At 44.4% G+C, this 24,107-nt stretch overlaps 1 protein-coding gene across 1 annotated transcript in view; it reads left to right on the top strand.

The window, feature by feature from the left end:
* The window catches only part of LOC138481018 (sodium- and chloride-dependent neutral and basic amino acid transporter B(0+)-like), a 401,144-nt gene that overhangs the window by 164,149 nt on the left and 212,888 nt on the right, over window positions 1-24,107 (top strand). The window contains exons 6-7 of the mRNA XM_069612865.1: window positions 3,689-3,821; window positions 23,782-23,922. Of these exons, the coding sequence (XP_069468966.1) occupies window positions 3,689-3,821; window positions 23,782-23,922 (274 nt within the window). The remainder of the gene's footprint in view (window positions 1-3,688; window positions 3,822-23,781; window positions 23,923-24,107) is intronic.

Consider the following 24,107-nt stretch of genomic DNA (forward strand, 5'->3'; position numbering starts at 1 on the left):
CACAAGGGGTGATACTTCAAGAGGGTATCATTAAATAACCATCATCCTCCTCTGGATTTGGACCGACTCCATCTAAAATCCATCTGGACTGCATCATGATCCGACCATCCAACCACAAAAACGTTCACTCCCTCCAACAGTGAATAGTACCCCTACTCATCAGAAGGTAATTACTCCTTGGAAACGACCTATGGGGATGTGAATAAAAGGTAAACCCCCCTGGTTCGGGGTGGAACTCACTCCAAATGTCCCTCCATCTGTACTTCTCCAACCATTTTTTCATGAGACATTTGTCCCTCATCCTATGTCGCATTCACAACCCAATCCCAGACATCCCATCAAGTCCAGATTCCCTCCCAAGATTCAGAGGCCCTCTGCCCCAACCTTCAGGCCTTGTAAAGCCTCATCTGTGAATCCCCATGGATGCCGGTTAGGTATGTATAGGGTAGCCACTGTCAACATTCTCTCATGCAACTTGTTTAGCTGGTGTTCCATCAATTTAATTTGTGGTTGCATGATTATTCCCACCCCCTTCTTTTGGCCAGAGCTGATGCCCAGTAACATTGACTGATGCATCTCCCATAGATTTTGGCTTACTCACTGAAGTGTGTCTCTTGCACCATTAATATTGTATCCTGAGTTCTCTACCCAATAGTGATGTCTTGGTGGGTAAGTTGAGACACTTCACATTAAGGGTAGCTACCCTGAGGGTTCCCCTCATGCTGTTGTATGAGATATTCTGCTATAGAAACCATGGCCCCTTCTGGGTGTTTTCTTCAGTACTGTGAAAAGCCAGGGATGAGATGCGGACACAGAGAGCTTATGTTTTTGGCTACAGACTTTTATTAAAAATAAAAAACTATGGGTTTGTTAGATGTGAAGATGTCCAACGCAAAATGTCCTGTGTCCGTAATACTATTCTGACCCTCACATTCTAACATTTACTCTAAGGTGTAACAGGTCATGTCTCTAGCCTTGAAATTGCACAAATGTTCAAGTTCAAAAGGAAAGGCATAATTCCAACATAAGCCTCCCAACGGATAAAGTTCACAGTTCGATGTGATGGTTTACTTGCACAGGTGTTCTCTTCAAGATACTTCTAAGGGTATGACTCTTCCGTGGAATTCTCTGATCAACAGAAAACAATTTGTATATAAACCAACTTGGCTGTTAGTCCCAAGCTCATCGGACATCTAGTGTACTCCCCTGTCAGGTTCCTTCTCCACTTTTAATGTAACTATTTACTCACAATCTTGGCTTCTCCTGGTGCGTTCTCCTTCCAGGACCCCCTCATGTGATTCACTTTACACACTTGGCAACCTGACTTTGCCCGGTATACTCTCCTGCCAGGGCTTTCTCATGTGTTTCTCTTGACACACTTGCAAACTTGTATATTTCCTGCATTCATTCTGTTATTCCCCCTTTGTAAATATTGAGTTTCACATTCCCTTTAGTGCGCCTCATTTGCTCTTATCTATCCTTGGTAAGGTTGTTGAATTGCCCGGTGTCCCAGTTTTCCCCCCTGACGACTCACCGTCTTTCTGTGGCGTCCTTCGGTTCTCCCGCAGTCAATGCGAAGCAGCCCTTCGGTGTCCCGTTACCACTTCCTTGGCTCACTGACTTCACTTGCTGGCTCCTACATCCTGCGCTGCTCCCCTGTGTTCGGGAGCTGCAGATACAGTTCTCCGGTTCCCTTGATTGACAAGAAGTACTCCCTCTTCCTCTCACAGCCTCAATGCGGTGGACTGGCTCCTGCAGTATTCTTCACTGGTCTTCTCCCTGAGCCAGCTGGCTCCATGGGCTTTAATGCAGCACAGTAGTCCCTCAGTCGGTACAGAGAGGACTAGGCTTTCCCCAGCAGTGTCTCTCCCCTGTCAGCTGCTTAGGGCTTTTAAATGTCCCGGCACCTATCATGCTCTCGCAACCACTATAGTGTGTTTTGTGCTTCTCGTCTTTACTGATTTTACTGATCTTCATTGTTCCATTTAGCTTTCTTATCACAGTACTTTCCCATGCATGGAAATGGTAGTCAATTCTTGGTAATTTATGTGTAGAATATTGGAATGTATGTAGGTCCCATAGATGGTTGAAGGGAACTATTATAATAGGTAATTATGGAAGGGGTATCCCTAAAAGGAAAAGAGGGAACCATGTCTCATCTGATGATGTGTCACTGCTCTGAGTGTCACCTCCCCCCATGTGGTCCTTTCTTATATAGCTGCCACAAGGATCAGGATCAGTATCAGGATCAGGTAGCGGCTGCAGTCCCCTGGCCACATGGGGAGAGGTCACCGCCGGGAAATGAGTGCAATCCCCTCTGTGGTTCCTGAACCTTCACCAAACTCCTCCATCCTGGGATGGACACCATTTCGGTATCTCTGGAGAGGCCTCTGTGTTCTGAAGCCTTGAATTTCCTTGGCCAACAATGAGTCACTTGTCCCTTGCCGCCTCTGAAAAGGAAACATCTTAGACCAATCTCATGGCCCCACGTCTTCCCCCTTGGAGGACCAAATTCAAAACTTCTAACCTTAAACATCAAACAACTCCCTTTCTATACCCCTTTTTAGTTATAGTGCATTGTGCACTCAACTTTGCGCTCTCCACAGACGCAGGTCAGAGTCCAAACTTTGACCTCTCAGGACTTTTATGAATTTATGTGAGCCTGTCATCTTGATCCGGGATCCCTTGCCATCGAAAGTCTTCAGAAACCTGTATTGCTTTTCTTTCACTCCCTCGCTCATCGATTGGGCAGTTCCTTCCATGAGCTCCTCCAGGAGGTTGGATCTCTGAATTGTCTGTTATCCTATGTGACACCCTTTATATTCAAATGATATTGAGAAGGGATATCCCCATCAATATCTGATACCCTGTTCCGTCAGCTGAGGGGCCTGAAAGCCATGCAAGGGTTTATTGTGCCTCCCGACATATCCTGGAATAATTGGATTTAGATTACTGGAAGAGGACTTGCTTCTTTATTCTACCTTTCACCTGAATCTCCATCATGTCTAAATAATAGTGGCATTTGCCCAAGGTTGACTTGGGTCCCTCCCTGGCCCCATGCTCTGTGGAATCAATCACATTTTGCTGTCCTTGGTGTGGGAGATTGATCACTTGTTCCACCTTCCTCTCCAGAGCATGCACTGTATCTCCTTCCTTATCAGGGAGACCCCAGATCCGGATATTAGTACATCTTTCCCTATCCTCCATACGGTTTATTCTGAGTGAGACATCTCTATCGCTATCTTCCAGTGCTTTCAGGCAGGCCACGATCTGTACTTCAAGGATGTCCACCTAGAGGTCGTTGTGACCTAGTATTTCTTTTCCTTAGGAAGGTTTTAGGTTAAGGATTCTTTGCACGTGCTCAGTTCACAATGCACTGACATCCCAACAGAAGTAAATATAAAGGATATGTGACATTTAATTGAGTGCTAGTTATGGATTGAGAACGTTCCCATTCCTTTTATTGATTTAGGATCTGTATGTTCAAAGTTAATTTTTCCCAAGTCGTGATAACTTATCGTGTGCAATCAACTGAATTTGAATCTGACTTTCTGTACTTCCAACTGTACATATATAGTTTTAAAACGTTTTCTTTATTAATGTTTTAATGATGTATCTTTATGATGACAATACAAAATGCACATTACTTAGAGGAATTATAATTGATTGCTATATTTGTTCTCTTTAGTAAAGTGGCACTCCGTCAATCAGGTGGTCTAGATGAGACTGGCCAGGTCGTGTGGCACCTTGCACTCTGCCTCCTCCTGGCATGGATTTTAGTTGGAGCAGCTTTGTGCAAAGGAATAAAATCATCTGGAAAGGTAATTTAGGCAAAAGCATGTATATGTGTTTTTACCATGCGAAAGTATGTATTATCATTAATAAGTTATTGCAAAGCTAGTATTTTTGGAATTAACAATTTGTTTCATTTTACTATTTGCAGACATATGTAGGGCATAAAGAAATATTTACTGTATGTAATCAGGATATTTCCAAATAGATTAACTAGAGAAACTAGGCCAAAGGCAGAATTCCTTTGTAAGGTGAGGGAATTCCAAGGTGTCTTGCAACATTTATTTTAAGTACAGTAGCGTATATTCTCATACATGCCCACATGCGCTTTAATACTTGGTCTCTTTCTTGCTGTAATGCAAAATATCTTACAGTTGTTTAAACATTTGATCAATGTAGAATCAGTCTGCATGAGAAAACAAACGAATATACAGTTTGTGATCTGTTGCTTTTAGTATTTTAAACAATTTAATAAAGTGCATTTAAAAGTCGTTTTCTGGTTCGAAATATGTGATCACATGCAGATAGATTTTGTATTCTTCTGTAGCTGTGTCACAGAAAACAATTTCAGAAGAAAGGAATCTAAAATGTTATTCGCACATGGGGAAGGGCACTCAGCCAATCATGTGTATGTAACAAAGGGTGAGAATACACAATCCCAACCTGCTGTTCCAGCCACCTGCAGCCCTTGCCCAGGTAGCACTTTTTTGTATCCTTTTATTTCTTGCTAACCTGGGGAGGCACTCCCTGGTACCTCCCCAAGTAAGAAAAACCCAATTCCCCTTCACCCCACACCAACTTACCTGCTGGAACGGAGTTTTGTGCTCCTGTCCCTGATGCTCCTTTCGACCTGCCAGCATCGAAATAGAAAAGGGACGATGCCCCTTTTGGGATGAAGGTGGCCATTTTGGAACATGTTTGCCATGACCGCCATAATCCAAAAATTGGCCTAGTACCTTAACCATTTCAATGGCGGCAGCCATTGTTTTGCATTTTTTATTTCTCCAACAGAAGATGGGCTCAAGCATAACTAATCTCCCATTGGATGTAAAAAAGAATATCCGCGCCGCGATAAATCCCAGGGTTTCTATAGCTTTGACACCCCAGCTGATGGGCATACATGGGCTTTAACAGCCCGCAGCCCGAGCTGAGGCCCTCTCTTCACTTGGGCCTACCGAAGCTCAGGATGGCAGACCGTTAAAGCCCATGTATGCCTCCCCAGCTGGAGTGTGAAAGCTATATTCACAACTTTAAGTGCTCTGGTGGCAGCTGGAATTGTGCTCTGTGCTGTCTCAATCAACAGGTGTTGTGAAATCACAATGCAACAGTAAAACGTTAGAACAACAGGTACAGTAGTGATGTCATTTTTTTATTATACTTTATGTTAAAATTATATTGCAAGTCACAGAGGATCTCCCTGACCAAATGGAGGAACAAGGCTGAACTTCTTTTAAAAGGACCGGAATCCTGAGGCAATATCCTTATTATGTACGTAGGGGATGTTTTGTTCCTTATAATATGTGGTCAGAACCTGGCATCCCCTTGAACACCTGGCCTCTCGCTTAATCTATTTTAGGAGATACTCCAGTTGTTGGTAAACATAATCAGTGTAGTGTCTGTTTGGATAGAAAAAATAATATGAACATCCTAACGTTTTGCCGAAAACAGTCAATTAAATGCATCTACACACTTGTTGTGCTTTAGAATAAGAAATAACAAGCAGGTAGAGTCTTCTTTTCCTGTGTTGAACGTAAGCAGGGCATAAAATAAACCTTATGCCATAAACTGTTCCTCATGAATTAAGCTCTATAACGTATCAAAGAACGCTATTTTACAAGAAAGGAATTTGAAAAACATGTCAGCTTTAATTAAGTGCTGTATGGATAGGTGGTATGCTGCAGACTCCAGCAGCAGGCATTGTGACATCATCTAAGATCTGCAATAACCGATTACAATACGCAGTGATGTCATTGTCTAATTACAGTAGTGATGTCACGACAGGTCTATAATAAGAACATTATTTATAGGATTTTATACGGGTATTGCAGGTGGTCATGTATTATAAGGATAATGTTTACGGATTTTTAAACAGATATTGCAGGGTGCCCTGTTTTATAACTCAGTAAAATATGCATAGTAAAACAGCTTCTCGTCAAACTAACTTGAAGACAGGTTGGGCACTTATGAAGCAATTACTGGGTATGTTGGGCCCAAGTGTTCATTTCATTCATGCCTTTGCCTGAGAAATGTCAGTTTTTGTTGGAATGGTGTTTTTGCAATGTCTGCAGTGGAGTAATTTTGCTGAAAATGTTGGGGGGGACATGACATCTGAAGAAAAGGTGCCCCAGCCAAATGAATGGCGACACAATGGTGTACCATGAAAGTTGGGGGGACAAACACCCCTGTCCCCCCTATAATTAAGGCCATGAATGTCTGTCTTTATCCTTTTTCAAGTCCAAAGCTACAGTCCCAATCCTCCACAGCACTACGTCTAGGGCTCTGGGGTGGTGTTGTTAGTCTGTCCTGTGCATTTGAACAGTGATTGAACCTAATTTGAGCCTCTATATCATTATATGAACATGTGGGTGAATTAGAGCACCCTAAATGCAGTGCAGGACGGAGTGAGTGGCTGTAATTGGGTTGCAGCTTCACCTGGAGGTAGGCATTACCTATACCCCATTTTATATACCATGTATCAATACACTGACAGTACTATCTCTGTGAATTTAAGGAGCGGGAAGTTATTTATTAGTACTTTCTGGAGGCTGCTCAGATCAACGCACAGTCTAAATTGATTATTGTGTGCCTCGAGGCTTACAAATATTGGACTCAGACTATGCATGTTTTCTAAGAATGTTTTCATACTCTCTCTGGTGAGGTCATCTAGGATGTTCATGGCTGACCATTCACTAGTCTTTTATTCATTGGAAAAATCATTGACAAGGCAGTCATCATCAAACTCCATGATTGGATTTACAAACACAACCTGATCCCTAATGATCAGTTTGGGTTCAGGCTACAATTTAGCACTGAAACAGCACCATCCAGGCCATTGATCATGCTCTTCATATCACCTCAAAGGTGAATCATGCCTCCTGCCCATTCTTGGCCTCTCTGCCAAGTATGACATGGTTGACCACCTCACTCTCACCGGCCTGCAAAATGGGCTTCTCTGCACAGTGCTCAACTGGTCTCCATCGTACTGCTCTGATAGGCCCCACGTTATCCAAATGTGCAACTTCAGTTCAAACCGCCAGTCCCATAAGCCTCAATAGGGTCCCTGGTGAGTCACTGGGGTTCTGAATGACCCTGTCATCTCACTTCACCAATTGGTGGATGATACCCAATTATCCCTGAACGTCGGTTGTTCCATCATGCCTCACAAATTGGCTCACCTCCATTCAAACTTGGAAGGCAAGCACATATCTAAAGTTCAGTCCCAGAAAGACAGAATTTGTTCTACTTGGTCATCTATGTACGCACGATACCATTAAAGGGTGACTACATGACATGTACCTTGACAGCTTCGCCCTTCACCTGGCCCTGAGTGACAAATCACTCAGATTCATTATAAACAGCACGCGCCCCTTCCCACAACATTTCAACAAACTGGCTCAAACCACCTGGTACCAGATATTCCTCCCCAGATGATTATACCCTTCCTCCACTTGAGGACTTTTGAAACACAGGCCAGGCCCTCTTACTCTCCCACTTTAATAGGGAAATCCTGTCCTTACGTGTGTTCTGGAAACTGCCTAGCCCCACTTAGGGTCATCCATCACACCAGGGGACACCTTATAATGGGAAACAAGAGATTCTACCACATTTTTCGCATCCAAAAGCAATTACTCTGGCTTTGCAGCACAGCAAGCATACTCTCCAAAACTATGTCCATCACCTATAAGGCAACCGCTGCTCCGACATCTGGGCTGCCTAACTGCACATCTCTGTAGCTCTGGTGTATCTCCTTTCCCCCTGAGCCAGGCCATTGCTAGACTTGAGATGAAACTTAGGGATAAACAGGAAATCTACCTTTTCTTGCTATGCCCCTGTCAACTGGAACATCATCCCAGTGGCAATGGTGACTATGACAATGCTGTTGCAGTTCAGGAAGGAACCCAAGAACCTGCTTCTGAGTTAATACCTAGGTTCCACCTAAGCTCGTTGCATTACAGCATCACACCCACCAGCCATAGCAGAGCATCCCATGCCACATATTGCAATCCCTTAGCTCAAATGTTTACCTCAGTGACACATACAGTGAACCGTTGCTATACAGCTAGGTTTGTGTTGTATAATATCAAGATAAAATATACAGATACAGGTACCACCATCCTTATGCTATCCCATAAGGCGGTATGGGCTACGGTTAACCATTCTCCATATTTCTACTCGTTGCTTCCCTCTGCTAAGCGCTATGCTCATCTAGGCAATCAGTTAATGGGGACAGATGTCTGAGTATGCCAGCATGCAACAATGTCCTAATTTGTTGTCACGCAAATCATTATAAATCGAAGTGATCCATTGAACATGAGATGAGTGCAAAAGAAACACATTAAAAGCAAACCTGTTATTAAGCATGAATGTAGAGCTTTACAAGGTACTAATAGTACTGTAATTACATTTATTTTCTTTCTTAGATAGGGGATGAACACAACTAGTTCACAAAAACACCATAGTCCAAACAAAGACTATGTGAAATCTACAAGCAGGCAAACACATATTTCCTGTTCAGAAGAGCGAGCTGATAATGTCTGTCTGTCACCATATAACAGATCCCATCCACTTAACAATCAAGAGCGTATACAGTAATCTATGAATTTGATATAAACCCTAGAGCAGTATTCATCTGCTCTTTCTTTGAGCGTCCAAAAGGCTACAACTCAGGTGCCAGTTACCTGTTTTTTGGGTTCCTTGCCCTCTTTCATGTTAAAAGATCTGACACTATTTTTCTATGGAATTACCTCTATTAATGGTTAATCCTTCGAGAAGGGGCTGGTATCACAGGCAATACATCCTGATGATAACAAGCCTCTCCCTTACAACTGCCTCCCTGATTAGGAACGTTCTCTCTAGTGAGGCTACACACGGGTAGTCTAGCACTCACATGCCAGGCAGTTCTCCTCTGAACAAGAGTATGATAAGCAATGCCAGAAACGTGCTTCTGCATTGTTGGGCATCATCATCTAGGTATGGATGTGGTGCTGTATCTCTCTGGGCACAGAGAGCAAGTGGTCTACATCTGGATTACTGTTAGAGATTCTTAGTCTACTACACTAAGTATTCTTCCCTGATCGGAAAACGTCTGACTCATTTCATTTCAAACATACATATTTTAAGCTAATGATATGCAGTTCATGCAGAACTGCAGTACAGTATTGATCAAACTGATTCTCCTGCTCTCCTAACATTGCCAATCTCACCCATCCCCCTTGCCTACCACAAATCGTATGCTCCTCTCCCCCACCTCCTAGCACACTTTCACTTGGCCGCTGGAATGCAAAATCCATCTGCAACAAGCCCTCCTACAATACTGAACACTTGAACTCTTATAACCCGCAAGTTTCACTTCCTGCTATCACAGTAACAGGGATCTCCACCCATGACTCTGCTAGCAGGTGTCCCCAGTGATTCTGTGACCTCCCCCTACTCTCCGACATTGTTCGGAAGTGTGGTGATGTGGGGTTCTTTATCAATTAGGTCTTCAACCCTGCTAACCTACTCCACCTCACATCACACCACCTCTTCCCCTTTTGAATATCACTATTCAATTCATCCTTCCTATTCTTCTAACTGTTCTGGCTCTCGGTACACCTACTGGTCCTCTCAACTCCTTCTTCCGTCACCTGAACCTTCTCCTCAAGTCACTTTCTACTGACAACCCCATATTCATGCAGGGGGACTTTAACCTTCCCAAGCCCTCTGCAGCCACCCCCTTAAACTTAACTCCCTCTAGTCTGACCACTCCGTTTTTACCCTCCGCAGCCAACCTACCCACTCTGGTGGGAACTCTCTTATCTTTATCTCTAATTCACTCTTACCCTCTGACCTCTCCATCGACGCCACTCCCTCTGACTAACCCATTGTTCAGTTTACCATTGAAGTCCCTCCACACTCTACACCTCCTCTTCTCTCTACAATGACTAAGAGAAAATAGAGGCAGGATGCTCTTTCCCGTTCCTTGATGATGTGAGGATGTCTCTCCTGTCTATCTCCCCTATTCATTATTCTTCCATTGATAATGCTTTTCCTGACTTTTAGTATGCATTTATGACTCCATTTGACCAACACGCTCCTGTTCACACATTCACACCTTTCCATCCCTGTCCTCATCCAAGGCCTTGGATCACCTCTGAGATTACGCAAGTGCAAATAACAGCCTGTACAATACTCCTAGGCTACAAAAATGTCCTTGCAGCCCTCACCTCTGCACTGGACTCTGCTGAAACCTCCCCCTTCACTTACGCCTGCTAACTTTCATCTACCCTCCAAGCTTTGCTTACTCCTCCCAAGCCAATATCCATAATGCCCACACTTTCTGCAAATCACTTTGCTCAATACTTTTCCTCTAAAATCTCTTAAGGTTGTGAAATGCTCACAGCCCTCCCCTCTCATACTTGCCAATACTGTGTTTGTCCAGCACCTCCCCCACCTCTTCTTTCACTTACATCTTTCCTATGTCCACCAGTCCCCGTACTTCACAGTGGCAACCCATCTTGTGCTCCTATCATCCAATTTGCTCCCCAAATGGTCAAAGATATAATATCAATCACTTGCCCTCATCTCTTTGTTTTTTTTCGGGGACAAACTTTTTATTTTTGTTATCAGGCTGTCATATAAATCACACAGCATTCAATGCAACCATGTACAATAATAGTACGTAGAGCAGTACTCAAACTTTCCCAAAACAATTCAACCAACCAGCAGTCTTTCCTTCCTTTCCCTTCCACCGCACATTCCCCCATTTCAAATTCTATGTACCCCAAATCCTTTCATATGTGTGTGGACAGCCTCTCCCCTTGTACATTAGTTTATCCTATCTTTTTATCATTTCAATCCCCAACTGCCATGCAGCTAGCCTCCGGGGTGCCAGGCTCATCCAGTGATGTGCTTTGGCCCTCTTTGCAATTATACATGCAATGCTCAAATGTATGTTTTAATACCTGTCGGTGAGTGTATGACCAAATTCCCAGTGTTGCATTCCTGGGTTCTAGATTTATTGGCCTCTCTAGGGCCCTCTCCATTTCTTTTTGCACCTTATCCCAGTACCTCCTTATTTTTGAGCAACACCACATCATATGTAAGAATGTCCCCCTGTCCATTATGCATTTATCCCCCTTCCCATCATACATACTCTCTCCTTGGAGTAATAAACTCTATGTAAATATTTAAATTCTATTGGTCTAGGTTTTGCTGATATAGAGACCTCTCGGGGGTACTGTAAGGCTTCCCTCCAGTCCTCTGCATCCATATCCCCCACTTCTCTTTCCCATCTTTTTTCAGCTCATCCAGTCATCTTGTAGAATGGAATGCCAACACCTTATAGTTGGTCGAAACCTGTTTTGTTTTTATTCCCCATCAAGTGTATTACTCTCCAGTGGGGAGGATGGCATATCCACTAGCAATCCGTAGTGTACAATGCCAGGATGTTTCTGATTTGTAAGTATCTATAGTGGTCTTTTCTATCCAAACCTCATTTTTCTGCATCTCTTTGAAAAACACCATTTTGATACCCTTTCTTTTCCAATGCCCTGCCCATCTCAGATGATGTATACCTTGTATTGTTCTTTTTTCTGTGAGAAACCTGAAGGTGTCTCCCTGACTAGTCCCCGGGGATCTGTCAACCAGGTGGACGGGACACGGCCATCGCTATTGGATCCAGTTCCTTGGGTCCTTGGGGTGGACCAGTGCGGGAGCATTACCTTGAAGAGGGGTCCTTGGGGAGTGGAAGTGAGACAACGTCGGGTGAGCTGCGGTACCCCCTTTCTTATAACACATTTTTACCATCCTCCCTTGTAGGATACTCAGAAATTCTACCCCCCACCCATTTTCCAACACAAACACTTTCCTACACCGTGACAGACAAAGGACCAACACCAGGGTCATTTACCTGACATGTCCCAACACAAGGGGCAGACAGAGACAGGCACACACTTTCTAGCAGGGCCAAACGCACGAGGAAGCAGCTATTCAGGACTGGCAGTTTAAGTGGAGGAGAAAAGCGGAGAGACCTGGAGGAATGAGCAAGAGGGAATTGACTTTGCCCTTTGCACATCAGACCCGCAAAGCCTCCAAAAAGGAAACCATAAGACCGGGAAGGACAGCTGGCATGTGGTGTGACAGGTGTCAATGGCACACAAGGCCCTCCCGCATTGATAGTCAATGTGGGGAGAAGCGATTGCCGCTGTGGTGCCGTCCTTGACTCCTGAGACAAGAAACTCCAACAGTTCAGCACAGCCGGTGTGTCAGAGAAGACAGATCGTAAAACCGAACTGTGCTGGGCCAAAGGAAGCAGGCCACAAACTTGTTGAACAAAGAGCTTGTGTATTTGATCTTTAAGAAACCCTAGTAAAAGGTTCAGAAACAGAGTTTCAGGCGTCTCGGGGTGCGCTCATTTGAAGGACTCTGACTGAAGCCCTTTTGGGTTGTGTTGTTTTGTTGAAACTACAAAAACCAAGAGGCCTTAGGAGAGACTAGTGTGGCGTGGCAAAGTGGTCCTACGAGGGTCGAGCAAAAACCCTCATACAAAATGTCATTAATGACATTTGTGATGTCATCTTTAATGTCCTGGGTGTTAGTCTTAGCAGTGCATGGTGGTGGCACGAGTTATGGTTTCTTAGCTTACCATAACTGGTACATTTCTGGGGGTTTTCAGTTTTACTTGTAACCATAACGTGCCTTTAACGTTTTTCACTGAATTTCATAGGTTTTTATGAATTAAAATGTTTCATGATGTTACATCACTGTATATAAGTTATAAATACTTCCTCTTTTAAAATATATCAAAGAACTGTAAACCTCCTTTAAGAAACATATTATTTGCAACTCATACATATATGTGTCATTATCAGCAGTGCATGCTGGAGATGCCAGTCATGGTTCAATCGCCTAGTGTATGGGGCTCCTCCATGACCCTAGTCCCACCAAACCACCCCCGTTATCCACTGCACATATCCTGCATCCTTGCTCAATGTCCACTGTACCCTCACAATGAGACCAGTTGCCAGTGCTTATGGCTTGCAGCTTTGGCCAGTCTCCACAATCCATGGGGCATGGGCTTCGGCCATGCCGTGTTCCCCAACAGGCAAATCAGAGTAGACATTTGTCCTGGCCGAGGGCCAGGCCCACTGCTGAGGAAGAAAAGTTATATCACAATTTTGTGTACTTACTTTTTGACACTTTCAAAAAAGTAAAACACAGGACAGATTTGCAAAAGCATGCTTTCAGGTCCTTGCTCATGCTCCTCGTGCAAGTTTGCTGCAATCCCGTCCAGCACTTTGGGGTGCCGCCACAAGCAGAATTTATTTTCCCATTTAAACCTAGGGCTTTGGCCATGGTGCATGCCCCAATAAGTAAATCAGAGTAGGCATTCGTCCTTGCCGAGGGCCAGGCCCACTGTCCATGCACCAAAGTTATATCACCAGTTTGTTTACTTACATTATGACACTTTGGAAAAATAAAACCCAAGGCAGATTTCCAAAAGCATGCTTTCAGGTCCTTGCTGATGCTCCTCGCACAGGTTTGTTATAATCCATTCCATCACTTCAGGCTGCAGCCGCAATCAGAATATGTGTTCCCATTCAAATCTAGGGCTTTGGGCCAAGCTGCATGCCCCAATTAGCAAATCAGAGTACACGTTTGTCCTTGCTTAGGGCCAACCATGCTTTGAGGTCCTTGCTGATGCTCCTTGCAAATGTTTGCTGCAATCCTGTCCAGCACTTCATATTGCAGCCACAAGCAAAATGTATTTTCCCATACAAACTTATCCTGATTTTGAAAAACTTTACCATAGCCGGTCCCTGCTGTCCATGCCCACTTTAACCCCATTGCCAGTCCCTTGTGATCATGTCCAGTAGCCAGATTGTCCGGGTCATGTCCTTCGACCATGACCTGGAAAATCTAGCCAATGCCCATGGCCACGGGCTATACCTCAGTCACCAAAGGTATATCCCTATTTTTCGTACCTACATTACGACACTTTTCAAAAAATAAAAGACGGACACATTTGCAAAACCATACTTTCGGGTCCTTGCCAACGCTTCTTGCACAAGTTTGCAGCAAATCCATCCATGTTTTAGTGCCAAAATGTACGTACAAAAAATAGTCATATACATAACAGCATACTGGTGGAAAAGCGTCAACTTCCTGAATAACCCAATAGGTGTCTTATCAATTAAGACAATGTCGTCAGAAAAGGCTAGCCATTCCAAGACAAGTGAGCCCATTTTTACTGGGTTAATGACGCCCACCCCCACACCAAAGCCTAATCTGCCATATATAAGTTAAAGAGAGTGGGCGCCACCAAACAGTCCTGTCTGAGCCCCACAAAGGTTCTGACTCGTGCTGAGGTGACCCCCTCCCTAGTCAATCTTACTTTAAATGAGGAATCACTATTTAGCAATGCCAAGATCTCAACCATTTCCTTAGGCACATTACCCCACAGTAATTTGTTCCATCGGGCAGGCCGGCTGATTGTATCAAAGGCAATGGACATGCTGATGGAAGCCATGTTCACAGGGCCCACCACCCCCTTTTTACTGCTGCAGAAAGATGGGAAATGAAAGTAGCATTGAGGGAGGTCCCCATTCCTAGCCAAAACCCTGCTTGATACCTGGAGAAAAGATTTAAAGATTTAACCTGATAAGAGATCTCTCAATATTAGCGAGGCAAATATTTTACTTGAACCGTCCAGTAGGGCAATGGGCCTATCATTTCTTGGTTCAGCTCTATCACCCTGTTTAAAAATGGGTATGATAATTGATTGCTGCCAAGAGCAAGGGCCGTTACCTGTTTAGAAAATGTTCTCAAAAAGGGCCCGTAGGGGGGTCAGCTAGACTTCTGGATCTTACTTCAAGTGCATCAGAGGAATGCCATTCGGCCCCTGGTGCTCTGGATGCTTTTGCTTTCCCAATCGCCCACCGAATATCATCTGGCCCACAGGGGCAGGGTCCCCAACCCTTAAGGCCCAGTTTAAGGATGGAATTGTCCTCCACCACAGGGCACGCAAACTTTTCGCTCAAGTAGGCTACCCAAGTGGCTTCCGATATCTTACAGCTTATCGGTATAGCGGTCCCCTGGATTGTGGATTTAATCGTAGACCAGAAACCTACACTGTTATTACTCACCAGAGTTTCAATTATGGCCTGATTTTATGCAATAAATGCCTCTCGCTTCTTGGATATAACCAATGACTTATAGCAAGCTTGGATTGCCTTTTTTTAAGTTGTATAGTTCCGGTAATAAGAACATACCCTCAAAGCTCTCAATTCCTGCCTTTTGTGTTTTTTTTTAATTTCACTGTTTTCCCATTGTGCCTGTGTTGATGGATCTTATTGCTTCTGCACCTCCCCGTCTCAGACATTGCTATTAGGCATGCATTCAATGTATTGCCAAATTATTCAGCAGAGAAGCAGCCTATAGTATCCTTTGAGGTCTGTGTTTTGTTTTAGTGTAATCAGAAAGTTTCTGAATGCCGCAGCATTCTATCTCACCATCAATCCACCCCTCGCAGGTGAGCAAAATGCTGCCGCCGGCTCAATCAGAAGACACTCAATAGTTGCTCGCAAGGTGAGTGTCAATGGCATATGGTCGCTGCCAACCCGAGGACCTCTAGACAAAGAATTGCATCGAGATATAACGACCATGATGCAAAAAAATGATAAATTCATAACCTCTTGTCTTTTCTAAACCAGGAATAAAAAGGCTGTCGCAAATCACATTCCTCCGGCAAACAAATTTCCAACTCCCAGTTTGCCAAATGGTTAATCCAAACATCTGCTGGTACACTCTCCATCAGGGGGAGATTGAAACTTGAACTCCTCGGCCCTCAGAGTTACCTCCCACTGCACTGTCTACATAGAAATCAACTATCAAAATGACTGTATGGATGTAGCTTTGATCCAGCCATCCAGTCAATACTACACCCAAATCTTCATGAAAGGCAGCCAGTGGACGCTTGGTTGGATTCCAGTACACATTCACAATTAAAAACTCCTCTCCACTGCCCATCAAAGTAACACTTATTGCCTACAGGTCAGGTATGAAGATGATGATCTCCTGATGGCTGCAACTTAATTTTAAGTCAATAGCAATTGCCAAGTCCCCAACAAGACAACCCTTTGCCCCTTTTGTTGCCACCTTGCAGTATGTGTGAAATCCTTCCAATGCTATTGGGCTAATTTATTTATTTTATTTATTTATTTAAATTTGTATAGCGCGCAAGCAGCCCAGGGGCATTGAGGCGCTGTTACTTGCATGAGCTTAGTTACAAGCATGGTATCAACAAGAGGCATATTACAGAAAGGAACAAGCACGGTTATCATTGCAGATTATGCGGTTGGTCAATACAACTTAATCAGTGGGTCCTATGGTTGGTATTCATGCTGCTGCGAGGGACCTTATGAGAAGAGGGTGGTTTTCAATGCTTTGCGGAAGGCTAGGAGGGAGGGCTCACTGCGGATGGTGGGAGGTAGGGCATTCCAATGAGTGGGTGCGAGATAGGGGAAGCTAGATCCACCTGCTCTGGATCTTTTTACTAATGGCACAGAGAGCATGTTGGTGTAGAGTGATCTTGTTGGCCTTGTAGAGGCGACGGGGTGGATTCTTTGTGAGAGGTAGTCAGGGGCAGTGAGATGGATGCATTTGTGTGTCAGTGTGAGAGCTTTGAAAATTATTCTCTCCTTTATTGGGAGTCAGTGGGCTAGTTTTCTGGCTTCTGAGATGTGGTCCCTTTTGGCAATACCTTGGGCTGCTCGGAGAGCACTATTCTGGATGACTTGTAGCCTCTCCAAGTTTCTTTTAGAGGTTCCTAGGAAGAGTATGTTACAGTAGTCTAGCCTGGAGCCGGTGATGGCTCTGGCTATGTTTGTGCAGTTCTCTTTGGAGAGGAAAGGCCTGACTGCGTTGATCAGTTTAGCATGATATGCAGCTGAGGAGGCAATGGCGTTGACTTGTCTGTCCATGGAAAGGTTAGAGTCTAGATAGACTCCAAGAGTTTTGACTGAGTCTGATACAGGTATCTTGATGGTGTCGATGGTGAAGTGACTGAATTGGGAGTCAAGTTTTTTTAGCGTTTCGGGGGAACCTATCAGTAGGAGTTCTGTCTTGTCAGAGTTGAGGCATAGTGCATTGTCTGCCATCCAGGCTTGGATGGTGTTGTAGAGGTTGTTAAGGGTCATGGCGTCAGTGTCGTAGCTGCCTGTGAGGGTAAGGAGGATCTGGGTATCGTCCGCGTAGTTAGTGTAGGATATACCCATAGCGTCGAGGATGAGGAAGAGGGGTCGTGTGAAAATGTTGTAGAGTGTGGGGGAGAGGCATGAGCCTTGGGGCACGCCAAAGAGTATGGTAGTGGGTGAGGCAGAGGCTAGGTCGGAGAATACTTGCATGGTTCTGTCTTGTAGGAAGGATGTGATCCATGCTGTGGCGTCAGGGGAGAACTTGGCAGTGGAGGAGAGGTGATGGCATAGGACGTCATGATCTACGAGATCGAACGCTGCAGATAAGTCAAGGAGTAGGAAAAGAGCTGGTTTGCCCATGTCTCTGGCATCGTCCATTTGGTTTTTCAGGTCCAGTAGGGCGGTTTCAGTCCCATGTCTAGGGCGGAAGCCAGATTGGCGGAGTCCCAGGAGTTTGTTTTCTTCGATGAAGTGCTGAACCTGCAGATAGGCTGCTTTGTCGAGTATTTTGAGGAGGAAAGGGACAGTGGTGATGGGTCTATAGTTGTTGGGGGAGGTGGGATCGAGAGTTGGTTTTTTTAAGAGGGGGCGGACCCATGCTTCCTTGAGGGAGGTGGGGACCTTCCCTGTTGCGAAGGAGGCATTAACAAATGCTGTCAGGAAGGGAGCAAGCGCTTCAATGCAGTCCTTGATGAGAGTGGCTGGGCAGGCATCACCTTTACAGTTGGATGCTTTGATGTTCTTCATTATGTTAATGATCTCCTTTTCCTGTATGGATTTGAAGGAGAAGGGTTGGGGAGGGTCTTGGGCTGGTGGTGGGACAGGGATATGAGTATTGGGCAGGGCTTGTTTGGTAGCTAGTATTTTGCTTTGGAGGCGGCTCAGTTTAGTTAGCATTGCCGTTTGAATTTCGTCGCACCAGGCTTTGTCTTTGGTGAAGTTCTGGGGGGTGGGAGTAGGAGTCTCTAGCTCCCTAAATATTGCAAAGATTTCTTTAGTGCTGGATTGGGCTTCCGAGATTCTGGATTCAAATGATTTGGATTTTGCCCGGGTGATAGCTTTTTTGTACTCCGTAGAGCAGGCTTTAAAGAGCAGCTTGTCTTTGTCAGTGTGGGACGTTTGCCACTGAGTAAGTGCTGCCTTTTTCTCGTTTCGGAGTGCGAGCAAGTCTGAGGTGAACCAAGAGTTAGAGTGGGTGGTGGGTTTGTATTTACGGAGTTTAAGTGGGGCAATGGAGTTGATAGCTGCTTTAATGGCAGCATCGTAGGTTGATGCAAGAGTTTCTGGGTCTGTGGAAAAAGGCGGTCTGAAGGCTGGGCCTTGGAGGAAGGGCAGTAGTCTTTCCTTAGTAATGGCCATGGACTCCTAAATCAGGACTATATTCGCGTCTCTCACAGAAATATTTATGTCTCTGCCCAAGTTATTAAAATTACAAACTTTCCATGATACACATTTGAGCCCCCCATCCTAGAGAGTTTTTTCGTCCAATTCGATTTTTTTGAACATTTGTACGGCTGCTTCCAACCAGGACCAGTCCTTAACTAAAGTCACTGTAAGGCCAACTCAAGTTTTAGGACTTAGTGACAAGATGTTCCCATTTTGTAGGGCCCCATTTTGAGACTGGGATACAGGATTTAAAAATTCGGACAGTGCTATTCCTGCGCTTAAGTCAAATAATTCATACCCCTCCAATTTCAGTAAGTGGCATTCTTTCCAGACAATTGGAGCAATTAATTTGGAAGTGAAATAGCAAGCCGATCTATTGAATCCTGTTTTGGAAAAAGTAACAGGCACTATGTCATCAGAATCTGAGATCTGTTCATAGCCGATTGCCCAGCTCTGAGTATCAAAAATCCAACCCATAACAGTTCCATGAAAAGTATCTTGGGTACGTTAATTTGGGATGGAGCGAGGATGCAGACTCTTGAGGGAGAGAGTCTGTCAATGATGTCAAGACTGTGATTGCTGCCTTTGAGATGGATGACAGCAGTGCTTCTGACGGTTGCGTAGATTTTGTAGTAGGTGGCTCAAATGTCTGTTCTGTAGAGACGTCTGAACATTTGAGTGTAGCTGGCACTAAGGTGCCCAAGAATGTCATTATCCTGATCTGCTTGGAGTGACCCTTTTTCTTAGTTTTCCCAACTTGTAGTGAACCAAGATCCATTTGGGAATTTGAGTGATCAGGGTTTGCCTCCTGTTGTTCAGCTGCAAGGTCTTTGGTCAAGTCTATGTTCGAAAGAGTGCCTATGAAGTTTTGCACCTTTTTCCATTTATTCAAATTTGAAGCTAGTACATTTTGGGTTTTCTTCTTCTCTGGCTCCCTCTTGTTTTTTACTTACATTGCTGTCTTCTGGTTTCTATATTGCTGAACCCCATTGTTGTTTAAGACAGATGTTTCTTCAATATCCTGGAGTTCAGTAACCATACAGTCCTTTTGTAGCTGACTATTTCCTGGCTTTGGCTTTCGCTTCCCCGAAAGGAAATCTGATAAAGCTGTCGGGTATCTGCTGTCTCACCATAATCCATGGGAAGTTCAGCAGGATGCGTCTCAATGTTTTTGTTATGTGCGACCCAGATTACTTTGGAAATTTCAGATGCATCAGTAGGCTGAGGAAAGTTGCTCGCCCCCGTCTTTGGTGCAAGGGGGAGATTGGGATATGCAAAGTTAGAACCTTCTAAAAATTTATCCATTTTTGAATCAAGAAGGATTCATTTGTGGGCATTTCCCTGTACGGTGACTTTGGTGTCATAGAGCCTTAGCATAGATTCCAGAACAAGGTGCAAAGCAGATGTAGAGGTTGGCCCCAAAGAATCTACCAGTGGGAGAACAGCAGAATTGCGTCTTAATTCAAAGATGCAGAGCGTAAAGAAGTCTTTGTTTGTAGTCAATTTGAGGATAGGTTTGGAGTCGGCTAAACCCGGGGCTTGAATAAAGCTCCACTGGGGCTTTCGGAGGTCTGGACCCCAGCACGTTTGCTCTATACTCTCCATTAGTGATGCCTTGCACATTTTCACACAATCGCTCGAAAGAGTCGTCCAACACAATAGACTCCTGTGGGTCTTTTTCTTGAGATGTATCTTGACCCACTTGTAGCTTCTGGGATCCCTCTTTCCCAGGCCGTTAGACATTTCTCGCGTGCAGTCCACCTTTGTTATAGCAATAGCAGTACATTGACCTGGGGGTTGTGGGCTAGAATTCTCTTGGATCCATGCTGTAGTTAATTGCTGGTTAGGATGAGGGAAGCCATCGGTCCTGGTCTCATTTGCAGAGTTTTCTATGTTTAGTGGGAGTTGTGCATGATTGTTAGTCATAGCAGGCAAGGAGCCCACCACTTGAGAGAAGAGGGGGGTAAGGAGTGCGAGACAAGCTGATTGGGAGGAGTACCTAGCTTCCCCTGATCCTCTGGTTGTACTGTTCGATTAACATCCATGATTAGTGGAGCAGTTTGAGCAATGGGCACCCCAACATTAAGCTAGTTCCCTAGCTTGAAGTGCTGTTAGGTAGAATTATATGCAGTACCCTTTGGGAACACCACACACAATTAGGACTACAAGTAACAGTACAAATTCACCTTTGGTACAAGCCTGTACTACAAAGTAAAGTGGTAGCGATGGCTGAGCACCCAGACTTATCTCAACAGTAAAGTGAAAAGTATCAATAGTTACACAAAGGACAGCAATTACTATGATTCAAACAAACACTGACTCAAGGTTTCTGAGTAACAGAATATGTATTTATTTACACATCAGTTATTAAACATTTCACTATTATTAAGCAGTTGAAAAATCATGATTCGAATGCACTACACCACACCCAATAGATTCTGGACAAGTTAGGCTCAAAATGAAGTGTGAGCAAAATGGCACTCTAGTAATAAAAAGGGAGTGAAAGACAAAGTTAGACAAAAGTTGAGCAGCACCAACAAGTAATTAAGCCGGGCAATCTAGAAAAAGGAACTACAGTGAGGAAATCAAATGAAGAGGCCAGGGCCAAAGTCAATGGACCGAAGTCTTTGAGGATCACACAGCTCAGGGTAGTTTGCGGTTAAGTCATTGCCAAGAGTTCAGAACGAAGTTGGTTGGACGAAAAGTTACTTTAAAGAAGAGACAACAAGAACAAGAAGGACAAGCCCTCGGATTGGCGAAAGATTTCACACTTTCACCGCGGCTGAACGAAACGAACAACCGGGTTAGCACAGTACCTTTAAAGCAGAAGAATGCTGTAGCTGCGGCAGACGTTCCTGGCAGGTCCTGCAGGCTCACAGTTCCTGAAGCGACTGTCGGACTGATAAGAAGGAGGAAGACTGGAGGGTCCTGCACTGCCCAGCGAAGAAACCAGCAACAGAGCAAAGCGATGAATAAAAGGTGCGCTCCTTAAAACGCAAGCAGGGTCCGTTCCTCCTGGCTATCCGGTTCACTGTAGCTCTGTACAGCAAATTCGACCAGAGAAGGGAGGCCTGGCTAGCAGTTTGGCAAACTCGTTGTTCCCACCAGCTCAAGGGGAGAATATTCCTTATATTCCTTAGAGATCTTCCCTGTCGTCGAAGTTTGAAGAATCGGACCCGCAGCAGGGCTTCAACGGCAGGTTTAGTCGTGGTAGAAGTCCTCTTCTGTCAGCTTCTCATCGGCTCTCTCGATCCAGTGGCGACTCTGCCTTCTCAGTCCCAAAGACCTGCTTTTTATGCAGTTTTCCCCCATTCACACAGCCTGGCTGTCAATCACACAGCAGGGTGGCTGTCCCGCCGGGACAGTCACCACAGCCAATCATATCAGAGTGTGACATGGGTCTCCAAATAGACCCTATGCAGGGAGTCCTAAACCCCACCCTCACATCCTGTCCCCCTCAGAGATTCATGCACCTAAGGAGGGCTTCTGTGTCGAAGCCCACGAAAGGACAGAGAACAAAGGAACCAAACCTGGTTTGGCGCGCAGAGTAAAACATGAGAAAGACCTTTACAAAAAGAAATGGTGAATAAACCCAGCCGGAACCGTATAAAAACGTATATGGTCTAGCGGGTTTAAGTTCGGGGCTACCAAGATAGCCTAAAACAATATCAGGGCTATTTAAGATAACCGCAGTAGGAAAAATAGGGTAGTTACCACTGCCACCAGCCAAGTCTTAATGAAAAGGGAACGGAACAATGTTCCAAGACAAACAGACAAAAAGGGATACGTATTAACCCTTTCCAGAACTCTATGTAAGATAGTTTGTACTGGGCTTGTGAGATTTAAAAGACTAATAAAGTCAATGGCAACTTTACATGTTCCGGGAGACAGTAGTCAGTCCCAGAAAATGGAGTCTGATTTGGGAAGTCTAAAAAGACAACCCTGTGTCACTGCACTAAAGGTGCTGTGTATCACACAGTAAAAAGATGATGCCTATGGAGTAGGTGAGACTCCACAGTCTATGAACACAAGAAAATGTTAAACGCACACAGCAAAACACATGTAAGAGTGGGAAAAAAGGCTCACACTCTTACCAGGTGAAAAAAATGTATCCTAGAAATCCAGCAAAGCTGCTGAGGGACTCAGTAGGTAAGGGAAATTAGCCATTCTGGAGAATTCTCCCTAACAAGTGCCACCAAACGCCACCAAACGCTTGTTTGTGATCTTTAGTCTCCCACTCTGCAGTTTCGATGGGGACATTGCACGGTTAAATGAGGCGTAATCACAAACAAGTTGCAATATAGACAGCACAGCTGGCACCAGCTCAATGTAAACCCTGCCTCAATACAGCTTAGGATGCTTTGTGCCCCTCAAGTCCCAAGAACACAAAACCACTTGTCAGCCACTTCTCAGTTTGCGCACGTTCTGCGCTGTGAATGTTGTATTTAGCTTCTCCTCCAAACTTCATGCATTCAGGCTCCTCCCAAAACAGTAGTCACTGAAAGCAGACTGATAGCCCCAGGCCATAAGACCACATGCCAGCCACGTGTCAGTCCGCGCCCACCCACAAAACTTTGCTAACCATTCAAATCTGGGTCTAAAATCCTTTTGCAAACATCTGTGCAGATTCGTCAATTGGCACCTCTTGACGAAACTGCACCGACACATTCAGGGTCAGGTCTAAAATAATATTGCTAAATATCATGCAGTTTCATTGAGTGGCACCGAAGTTATAAGCCATCCAAAAACTGCCTTTCACCGAACGCACCAAACTTCACAAAATCGTTCTGTTGGGGTCATATACTTCTTTTTCAAAATCACCCATGGGGGCCAACGTTATAAGCTGCCCAAAAAAGTGTTCTTTCTATGAGTAGAGCAACTTAACCATAACTACAGGGCCGATACCGCAGGCCCTGTAATATTGGTTTTTATATAGTGTAAACCTATCTGTGAAGCAGAGTGAATGCCAATGGGATATAGTCACAGGATTTGATACACCTTTAGAAGGATAGACTATCAGTGGTTAAGTTCGAAGGATATGTAGGGTTAGGGTGCAGAGAGTTGTTAAGACCTAGGGTTTGCTCCATTTGAGCCCTGCCAAAAGACATATATAACTCGTATTATGTAAATGTGAAAACTGTTGCCCTTTACCTTACTTTTTACCTTGCTTTTTCAATAATATTTTTTCTCTTTACATTATGATTGACAGGTGGTTTATTTCACAGCCATATTCCCGTATGTTGTCTTGATAATACTCCTAGTGCGTGGTGCTACCCTGGAAGGTGCTGCGGATGGAATTAGCTTTTTCATTGGCAGTAACTCTGACATATCGAAACTGTCCAACGCTGAGGTAAGACTCTATGGGAATTAAAATTAATATGTTTTGTATAAAGGATATGTTATTACTACCTGTGCATACCCTACTATAAAACTCAAAGTATATTGAGTTTTTAAATGTAATCATTAGCGGATTCCTAATGTCTGGTCATGATACATTCTCACAGCATGTCGACTAAAAGCACATGTGTGTGTTAT

The sequence above is a fragment of the Ambystoma mexicanum genome, chromosome 5p, assembly GCF_040938575.1.
Source record: "Ambystoma mexicanum isolate Mex_15411 chromosome 5p, UKY_AmexF1_1, whole genome shotgun sequence".
Classification (NCBI taxonomy): domain Eukaryota; kingdom Metazoa; phylum Chordata; class Amphibia; order Caudata; family Ambystomatidae; genus Ambystoma; species Ambystoma mexicanum.